The 10,561-nt window shown below is 55.3% G+C and overlaps 1 protein-coding gene across 4 annotated transcripts in view; it reads left to right on the top strand.

Moving 5' to 3' along the window:
- PTGES2 (prostaglandin E synthase 2) overlaps positions 1-871 on the top strand; it is a 9,568-nt gene extending 8,697 nt beyond the window's left edge. For all 4 annotated transcript variants that reach the window (XM_017549029.2, XM_017549031.1, XM_037745892.1 and 1 more), the window contains one exon: positions 290-871. In XM_017549029.2, the coding sequence (XP_017404518.1) occupies positions 290-418 (129 nt within the window). In that variant the 3' untranslated portion in view covers positions 419-871. The remainder of the gene's footprint in view (positions 1-289) is intronic.
- The last annotated feature ends 9,690 nt before the right edge of the window (positions 872-10,561 follow it).

The following is a 10,561-nucleotide window of genomic DNA, read 5'->3' on the forward strand; positions in this document are numbered from 1 at the left end:
GCCTGGGTCTTGAAACTGAGTGGTGAGGTCTCTTCTCTCCAATCTCAGGACCTGAGAGTGGAGGAGGGCATTTATCCCAAGGAAACTTACTGGGGGGTTTGTGGCCCAGAAAAGGGGGTGCAGTGTGAAGCAGGCGAGGCCTGCAGCCACCCCACAGGCTTTGTTCAAAGCCCCGCCTGTGCTGTTGGCCCTTGAGTGTGTCACGAGCCCTGGCACACAGCTGGCAGAGAAGGGGGAGCTCTGGATATCTATCAAGCCGGCTGTGGTGATGCGTTTGTTTCATGCCCAGGCGGTGTATGGCGTGCTGCGAGTGATGGAGGGGCTGGATGCCTTTGATGACCTGATGCAGCACACGCACATCCAGCCCTGGTACCTGCGGGTGGAGAGGGCCATCACCGAGGCCTCCCCAGCGCACTGAGTGTCTCCCCGAGCAGCAGGGGAAGGCAGCGGAAGACGCCAGCTGCCAGGGCCTGGGGCCACTGAGCCAGCACCTGGCAATGCTGGTGGGGCCAGGATCATTCTGGCTCTTGTCCACCCACCCCCCTAGCCCTCTTGCTTCTAACACAGGGCACTTGCTGGAGCCCAGGGATGTTGGGGACGAGTTCCAGCCCTGCCCCTGCCCCTGCCCTGGGCCGGACCTTCCCTGTCCTAGCCTCGCTACTATGCCGCCTCTCTCCCAGGCCCTCAGTGGCTGTCCCGTGGCTACATCCTGTGGGTGGGGGCCCTGGCAGGACAGCAGAACGGTTCATTTTCAGTGGAATCCCATTGCTGGGTTTCCCTGGTTCCCACTCTTCCCAAGCCTCCTGGGACTGGGACACGTTTGCAATAAAGGAAAGGTTTGTGGCCCCTGTCACGGCGGGCATCGCTTGGAGCTCTGTGTGGCTCAGTGCTGCGTGGGGCTGGCGGTCAAGGGAGGCGTCAGACTCGCGCTGCAGCAGCCCTGGCGGTAACTAACCACTGGCCTGGTGCTTCCCAGGTGGCAGCCATGGGACGGCTGCGCAGGGCCGTGGTCCCCAGGATACCACTCGGCACACAGCCTGCTGTGGAGCCTCACAGCCAGGGTGCAGGTTGGGGCCTGTCCCTATCCACAGTGGGACTCCATGGTGGGACCTCGAGGTGGGGTCCCTAATCAGGCCTCAGTTTCTTCATCTGTCCCTGCCTTGCAGGAGAGTCCAGTGATAGGAGCAGGTCAAATGCCCAGAGCACCAGGCTATTCAGACCTCTGTGCTACAGAGGGGAGCACAGGCCCCTCAGGTGGCCACCCCTGGCTTCAGTCCCAGCTAGGCCAGGGTCTGTGGGAGAAGAGGCTCTGCCTTTGAGGGTGAGTGTGGGTTCCTGCACAGAGCACCCAGGATGGGGCTCCTCAGTTCCCTGATTTCACTGAGGTGGGGTGGGCTGCTGGGGGCCTCCAGAGGCCAGGCGGGGCCCCACCCGCTGGGCCCTCCCAATTTCGTGGACTGGGCAATGCCCTATGGGAATTATGGGTATTGCCTTCTTGAGAAACTTTTTTGAGACAGTGTCTTGTTCTGTCACCCAGTCTGGCATGCAGTGGCGGGATCATAGCTCACTGCACCTCGACCTCCCAGGTTCAAGGATCCTCCCACCTCAGCCCCCAAGTAGCTGGAACGACAGGCCCGCATCAACATCCTCAGCTAATTTTTTATGTTTTTGTAGATATTGGGTCTTGTCATAGTACCCAGGCCGGTCTTACTCTAGGTCTCAAGCGAACTGCCCGCCTCAGCCTCCCCAAGTGCCAGGATTACAGGTGTTGAGATCGCACGCCTGGCCAGGCAACTTTTTTTGTTTTTTACAGGGAGTTAATTATTTTATTTATTTATTTTTAGAGATGGGGTTTCACCATCTTGGCCAGGCTGGCTCGTGATCCACCTATCTAGGCCTCCCAAAGTGCAGGGATTACAGGTGTGAGCCACTGCGCCCGGCGAAACTTTTTACATTTTATTAGTAGTATTTTAAAAACAAAATAATTCCCGTTCTGTAATAGCTAACATTCAAGAGCTCGAGGCAGGCGGTGTGACATTTGGAAGCACCATGTGACATTTGGAGCCATGGGTAGGGGCAGGCCCTGACCTGTAGCCTGTGTGGTTGGTGACCTCGGTTTCTCCCACGGGCTGGCTTGCCACCCACTATGTTCTCATCCCCCTCCTGGGCGTCTCCCTGTTGGCTTGTGTCACACTGGCTTGTCCATATGGCTGCATAGTGCCCTGCCACCTGGATGCACCACAGTCCACCAGCCAGCCCCCCACTAGCTCTCTGGGGGTGCTCACTCCAGGTACTAGGGCTGTAGGTGGGAGGTGGCAGCCAGGCCTGAGGCTGTCCCCATCTGTGACCTGAGGAGCCGTGGCAGCCGCCTCTGAGGGGCCAACAGGTGTAGGGGCCCCAGACCCACCACAGTGCCCAGAACGGCACTTCCACTTCACTGGTCAGGCCCAAAGTCCTGAGGGGCCTTTGCTCCAAGGACCCCTCCATCCCCGCACCCCTCCATTCTCCATTCCTGCATCCCTTCGCCCTTCCATCCTAGCATCCTCCATCCCTGCTCTGCACTCTCACTTCCCCTCCCTTCACAGACAGGCTCTTCCTGCCTCCTCAGACCTCACCCATGGTTACCTGATACCTTTCTAGCTGCACACGGAGGCTGACTCACCTCTCTGTCTCAGAGCCAAAGTCCTGAAAGCATCTGATGTGGCCAGCTTGTTACAAGGCATCCACCTTCTGTTCATGACAAGGAGGCCAGGGGAGGGTCTCACTGCCCAGAACCCCACCCTGTGCTCCCAGCCCTTTCTGTTCCTCCTGCTCAGCCCAGTGAGTGCAGGCTGTGCCTCTTCCCTGCAGCCTCCCCTCGAGGCCCTGGTCTGTCTTAGGAGGCCCCGGGTGTAGGCCTGGCCTCAGCCACCAGGCATTGCCCCTTTCTCTGGCTTCACAGACTTAAGGATAAGGTTTCCTTCCTTAGGAGGAAACAGAAGGAGATCTTGTTGGCAGCTGAGCCGTGCTAGGAACAGGGGCCTGAGTCCTGGACTAGGGCTCTATCCCCGGGGCTGCTGCAGTTGGGGAGGAGCCTGCACCCTCCTTCCCTGAGTGCTCACTTTGATGAAAGGGCCCAGGACTGTGCTAACCAGACCTCTCTGACAGGCTGGAGAATTGCCAGTCATCCTGAGGCCATGGCAGGACACCACTTCGACCCAGCTTCTCCCCACGAGTATCCCTCTCCCAAGAGGCCACAACCCTGCCTCAGTTTCCCCATGTTTCTCCGTCAGACCTCTTGATGTGGTTCCTAAAAGCCACCAGAGGGCACCAGAGCCCACCAAGCCTCGTAGGAGATGGAAGCAAGGCCTGGTGCTGCCACCTCGCGGCCAATTCCTGGAATGAATCTCGGAACCCTCGCTGCTCAGTGACTCTGCCCATCTGTAAAATGGGCTTAGCTGTAAGAGTCCGAAAATAAGTGGCTAGGAAAAAACATGCCTCTAGAAGTTGGGGCTCATCCCTGCAAGCCCAGCACTTCAGGAGGCTGAGGTGGGAGGGTCATCTGAGCCCAGGAATTTGAGGGTGCAGCGAGCTATGATTGCACCACTGCACTCCAGCCTGGGCAACAAAGTGAGACCCTCAAAAAAAGGCTGGGCGTGGTGGCTAATGCCTGTAATCCCGGCACTTTGGGAGGCCGAGGTGGGTGGATCACCTAAGGTCAGGAGTTTGAAACCACCCTGACCAACAAGGTGAAACCTCGTCTCTAAACAAAACAAAACAAACCTCTTCTTAGGAACTGGCCCAAAGCCAGGAATCCCTGCCGAATTCGTGGCATGTTCAGGTGACGGCATGACCTTTGTGGTCTTTTTTTCTTTCTTTGTTGAAAAAATAGAGGCCAGGGAGGTTGCAGTGAGCCTAGATCACATGGCCACTGCACTCCAGCCTGGGCAACGAAACGAAACTCCCTCTCAAAAGAAAAGAAAATCTTGGCCAGGCATGGTGGCTAATGCCTGTAATCCCAGCACTTTTGGAGGCTGAGGCGGGCAGATCACTTGCAGTCAGAAGTTTGAGACTGGCCGGGCGCGGTGGCTCACGCCTGTAATCCCAGCACTTTGGGAGGCTGAGGCGGGTGGATCACGAGGTCAAGAGATCGAGACCATCCTGGTCAACATGGTGAAACCCCATCTCTACTAAAAATACAAAAGTTAGCTGGCTATGGTGGTGCACACTCTGTAATCCCAGCTACTCAGGAGGCTGAGGCAGGAGAATTGCCTGAACCCAGGTGGCGGAGGTTGCAGTGAGCCCAGATCGCGCCATTGCACTCTAGCCTGGGTAACAAGAGTGAAACTCCGTCTCAAAAAAAAAAAAAAAAAAAAAAAAAGTTTGAGACTGGCCTGGCCAGTATGCAAAACCCCATCTCTACTAAAAATACAAAAATTAGCTGGGTCTGGTGGTGTGTGCCTGTAATCCCAGCTACACAGGAGGCTGAGGTAGGAGAATCACCTGAACCCAGGAGATGGAGGCTGCAGTGAGCCAAGATTGTGCCACTGTACTCCAACCTGGGTGACGGAGCAAGACTCCATCTCTAAATAGATTATAAAAAATAGAGACAGATTCTTGCTAAGTTGGTCAGGTTGGTCTTAAATTCCTGACCTCAAGCAGTCCTCCCGCCTTGGCCTCCCAAAGTGCTAGGATTACAGGTGTGAGCCACCATTCACGGCTCCCTGTGGTCTTGATGGCTTCAGAAGGCCTGAGTTCAGGACCTGGCCACTGGCCACTGTGACCTTGGGCAAGCCCCATCCCAACTGGGAAATGGCATCAGTAAACCTCCATGGGACGGGTAAGCCCAGGGCTGGGAAGGTGTTTTGGATGATGATACAGAGTCGATACGCGAGGGGTGTTTTTATGAGGTTGGTAGGGTCTGCCGTCTGTTCTCAGAACATACTCCCTGCTGTGTTCCCCACTGGCTCCAAGAGCTCAAGGTCAAGGACTCCAGGAAGTAAGAACGGAAAGAGTCCTGAGAACAGCAAGCCCACTCCTCCCTGGGGAGAGTGAGCTCATGGGGAGGATGCTGGTTTGCTTTTGTGTGTCCATTGTTTTTTTTGAGACAGGGTCTTGCTCTGTTGTTCAGGCTGGAGTACAGTGACATGATCACGACTCACTGCAGCCTTGAACTCTTAGGTTCAAGTGTACCGCCACCTCAGCCTCCTGAATCAGTGGGACTATGGGCATGTGCCACCATGCCTGGATAATTTCTTTTTTTTTTGAGACGGAGTCTTGCTCTGTCGCCCAGGCTGGAGTGCAGTGGCGCAATCTTGGCTCACTACAACCTTGGCTCACTACAACCTCTGCTATTGGGTCCTGCTCGGCCGTAGAGACCCCTCCTCAGGCGGCACTGAAGGCGTTAAGAAGCAGACACCCAGATAGAACAGCAAAGTGATACTATCCGAGGGCCAGCAGCCTTCCGAGCTGTGAGCCTCAGGGGCTGACAGCATTCGGGGCTGAGGGCCTCGAGCGGACTCTGAACAGGTGATTATTATTGACAGGTGTTCTGTGTTTTCTCCTAAAACAAAAATAAACTAGGTAGGCAGCTGGTGCCTGCTTACCACTGATCACAGACAAACTAACAAGTATTCTGCACGAGGGAGCCCCGGGGGCAGGGTCACGTATCCCGTGCTTAAATAATTGTTTTAACCGGTGTATGATATACATATACTGTTTTGCTACTTTAGAATGCCCCAAGTAGTTGTCCACTTGGTGGGGGAGCGGGCAGCCAGGTTTGCCTTGCCATTGTTCTCAGCAAACAATATACTTTATCATACATGTTAGGACTTGTCCCAGTACGCCACCTCCCGAGTTCAAGCTAGTCTTCTGTCTCAGCCTCCGGAGTAGCTGGGACTACAGGCGTGAGTCACCATGCCCAGCTAATTTTTGTATTTTTAGTATGGCTAGTGCTCGACTTATGACCACGATTGGTTCCGACAGACCGGTCGTAACACGATTTGGTCATAAGTTGAGTAGGCTATATGCACGCGGAGATGGTAGTGCTGCCGGAAGCTGGTCCGCACTGTCGTACGCCCAGCTGGGCAACGTTTGTGCCGCCAGACGCGGAGCAGTCGTGGCTAGCAATTGTGGTCGTAACGTCGAATGGTCATAAGTTGCATAGGTCGTAAGTCGATCAATACCTGTAGAGACAGGGTTTCACCATGTTAGCCAGGATGGGCTCGATCTCTTGACCTCGTGATCTGCCTGCCTCAGCCTCCCAAAGTGCTGGGATTACAGGCATGAGCCACCCACCGCGCCCGGCCAGAAAAATTTTTCTTTTAATGTTTTGCAGATATAGACTCTATGTGGCCCACCCTGGTCTCCAACTCATGGGCTCAAGTGGTCCTCCAGGCTCAGCCTCCCAAGTAGCTAGGACCACAGATGTGTGCCACCATACCTGGCTAATTTTTGTATTTTTTGTAAAGATGAGATCTTACTATATTGCCCAAGCTGGCCTCTAACTCCTGGGTTCAAGCAATCTGCCTGCCTTCGCCTCCCCAAGTGCTGGGATTACAGGTGTGCGCCCGGGCTCCCAGCTATTTGTGGTGTTTGAAGTTACCAAGTATGTGGTTTGGTCAGAGCTGCTCCAGGACAGTAATACGTGAGGTTTAAGCCAGGTGTAGTCAGGGAAGAGAAACAGTGGTGGCGCACGTGGTGACCTGGGCAAGTCCCAGGGCTTCCAGTCTGTGTCAGCTTCCTCATCTGTAAGATGAGGGGTGGGAGGTTGGGCTGTTTGGTTCTGCCAGGGGTGCTCCATACTGACTAGCGTGGGTGGAGCCAGCTTCGTCTCTCTTCAGCCTCAACAACTGCTGTGGGTGATAACGGCTTCTCCCGGGCCGCCGGGCTGTGCTGGTGGGTGATAGTGACCAAGAGAGTTCAGGTTCTCCAGTGTTCCCTGGCCAGCCCCTGTGTTCAGAGGAGCTGAGAGCAGGAGACCTCAGGTTTATCTTGCCCCTCAGAGAAGTGGGGCAGGCCTGGAGCCCTCCCTGGCCTCAGTTTACCCGTCTGCAGGAGGGGGGTGCTATCATGCCATGCCCTTCCTGCTACCCGCTCCTGGCCAGCCCAGGCCACGTGGCCTGCTGCTGCTGTAGGTAGCAAAGTCCGCACCTGGGCAGCTGGGCCCAGCACACCCGCCCCACCTGTTCCCACCCTTCCCCTACTTTCCAATGCACTCAGACCTGTGAAATCTGGACTAGGGCGGCGCAGGGCAAGCTCCAGGTGAGAACAGGGCTTCCGCGTCAACAGAGCTGGTTTGAATCTGTTTCACATTGACCCTTTACGTGAACCAGAACAGCTGCTTCCCCCACGAGCTGTCAGAAGGCCAACCCCTGTCTTGCTAGTGAAGAAACTGAGGCTCGGAGAGGCAGAAGACTTGCTCAAGATCACGCCACCGGGACCCAGGGTTCAAGCGCAGGTCTGCCCAACGTTTCCCAGGTTCTCTGTGGCCTCCTGGCTGCAAGGAGGAAGCCAGAGACCAGGTGCCACCTTTCTGAGGTGAGGCAAGGAGCGCCTGGCCCTGGGGCATGTCTGACTTGGCGAAGGTCCCACGGGTGGGTTGTGGCACGGTTCCAGGTTGTAGGGTCTGCTGTGGGCAGCAGCTCTGTGCCTTCCCCCAGTTCCCGGTGGGTGGCCCCAGCAGAGCCCACCCCAGCTTCACTCCCCTGCATGCCACTTGCCAGTCGGGGGTCTGCTGCATCCAAGGTCCTGGCCAATCCCCTCCACTCCTGAAACCTTAGTTTCCTTGTCTGTGGAATGGGGATGTGGCAGCGAGGCACCTCCTACATTGCTGAGAGCTAAGTGAAGTCCTGCATGGGCAGTGCCCCGCAAGAAGGACCCACCAGACCGCATGGCTCAGGTGGCTCTCGGGTTGGCTCTGGATTTTCTCGAAGATGTGGGAGATCCCAGGCAGAGACGATTAAGGCGGGATTACTGCGAGCGTGTCTGAATGCCGGAGAAGAAGGGCAGCTGGGAGATGAAGCCGGTAGGACCCGTCAAATCCCATTTCCTGCCTCGTTTCGGTTCAACTTTCCAACAGCCCTCCCAGGCTCATCTTGCTCTTCTCATCTAATAGACAAGCAAACAGGCTCAGAGAGGTGTTGTGACTTGCCCAAGGTCACTCAGCTTAGATGCTGTGGAACAGGGACTTCGACTGTCCCAGTCTGTCTATGGGAAGCCACTCTGCAGCTGCCCTGACCCCTTGTTCTCTGGATCAGGGTGGCCCAGCTCCGGGTTGTTGGGGCCTTCCCTGAGAGCAGGCAGCTGTGACTGTGTCCCCAAAGACCTGAGTGTCTGAGAGGGCCCCACAGAGCTTGGGCTTCCTGGTGGAAGAGGAGGGGTCTGCCAACCACCCGCCCTACCCCCTGCCCCAGGGCTCCCCTGGAGCTTCTATGCCAGCCGGATTCAGATGGGCCTGGGGGAGCATCGTGCCTCAAATCAGACCTTGAGATGTGCCCCCTGTCCCCCGTGCCCTTCCCTGCCCAGGGCTATGGTTAGAAACCCTGACTAGGGCGGGGCGCAGTGGCTCAGGCCTATAATCCCAGCACTTTGGGAGGCCGAGGTGGGTGGATCAAGAGGTCAAGAGATCAAGACCATCCTGGCCAACATGGTGAAACCCCGTCTCTACTAAAAATACAAAAATTAGCCAGGTGTGGTGGCACACGCCTGTGGTCCCAGCTACATGGGAGGCTGAGGCGGAAGAACTGCTTAAAGCCAGGAGGCGGAGGTTGCAGTGAGCTGAGATTGCACCACTGCACTGCACTCCAGCCTGGCGACAGAGCAAGACTCCGTCTCAAAAAAAAAAAAAAAAAAGAAAAAGAAAAAAAGAAACCCTGACTAAGGGGATTTTATCTCCACCAGGGGGGACAGTAGGTGGGAAGTGGCTTAAATAACGTAGGTCTACAGTTCTGAGGTCAGAAGTCTGAAATGGGCCTCACGGGGCTAAAATCAAGGTGTCTGCAGAGCTGTGTTCCTTCCGGAGCCTCCAGGGAAGGAAGGGGAGGATCTACTTCTGTACCTTTCCAGCTTCTGGAGGCTGCCTGTGTTCCTTGGCTTGTGGCCCCTTCCTCTACCTTCAAGCCAGCAGCAGAGGGCTGAGTCCTTCTCATGCCGTGTCTCTCCTCTCTCCTGCCTCCTTATCCACACTGAAGAACGCTTGTGACTACACTCGGGATAATCTCCCTGTTTGAAGGTCGGCTGATTAGCAACCGTCATGCCATCTGCTACCTTCATTCACCTTGGCCATATAATGGGATTCACAGGTTCTGGGGATTAGGACATGGACATCTTGTGGCAGGGGCATAATTCTGTTGATGACACCAAGAAACACCTGGATGTTAAGGATTCACTGAACACTGTTTAGGCTCCAGGTGCTGGGAGCAGCAGTGAACAAAGCCAACAGACATGGCCACCCTTAAGGAGTTCACATTCAAGGGTGAGGGAACAGAATGAAACCTGGCGATGAAAATAAGTAGTATAATTGACTTGAAAAGTGCAGGGGAGAAAGAGAAGGCAGATGGAGAATGACACCGGGCCCCTTCTTATTTCTTTTCTGTTTTTGTCTGAGATGGAGTTTCACTCTTGTTGCCCAGGCTGGAGTGCAGTGGTGTGATCTTGGCTCACTGAAACCTCTGCTCCCGGGTTCAAGTCATTCTCCTGCCTCAGCCTCCCGAGTAGCTGGGACTACAGGCACCTGTCACCACGCCCGGCTATGTACTTAGGTTTTCGAAGGGTCCCTCGGGCTTGGGGTGGAGAGTGAAGGGAAGCAGGGGGAAGTAGTTTAGGTCTTGCGATTGTCCAGGTGAGACATGACATTGCATTTGATGGTGGCAGGGGTGAGGGCATGAGAATCAGTCAGAGAGCAGATCTATTTTGAGGGTGGAGCTGAGGGTATTTGTTGGTGGACTGCCCTAGAACAGAGGTTAAGTGCAGAGTCAGGCTGACTACAAGCTGTCTGCTTTAGGTTCACAGAAGAAAGAAGTTGTGTTTGCTGGCATGAGGAAAATGGAAGCAGATTTTGGGAGGAAAATGAAGGGTTTGGCTTCCAACACGCTGCGCTCGAGGTGCTGTTTAAGGGGATGTGGAGTTCAGTTATACTGATGAGGCTGGAGTTGGTTCAAGTATAAAAGGAGGGTCATCTAAATATAGATATTAAAGGTAATCCTGAGGGGGATGAGGTTACTGAGAGGGTGTGGGGAGGCAGGAGTGGAGTGAGACTGGGGGGGTGCAGCTGGGAGGAGGGAGAGAAGCCCAGTGATGTCCTTGATGTCCCTGTGAAGATGGCACTTCCGGCGGTAGGAGAGACCACCCCTCCCTCCCTGCTTCTGAGACAGGCTGAGGAATGACCCTACACAGCAACTCAGGGCACTGGTGACTGTTAGCACACCCCAAACAGAACAAACACCCATTAAAGAGGAAATGCCTCTAAGAAGCAAAGGGGGTGCTGCCCAGGCTTCAGAGGGGAGACACGGGTTCATTTTCTAACACATCAATACCCCTAGACCACCCATGCCCCTGTCAGAAAAATCCTGGCTCCAAGATA

This window comes from Cebus imitator, unplaced genomic scaffold (genome assembly GCF_001604975.1).
Source record: "Cebus imitator isolate Cc_AM_T3 unplaced genomic scaffold, Cebus_imitator-1.0 Scaffold216, whole genome shotgun sequence".
In the NCBI taxonomy this organism is placed as follows: Eukaryota; Metazoa; Chordata; class Mammalia; order Primates; family Cebidae; genus Cebus; species Cebus imitator.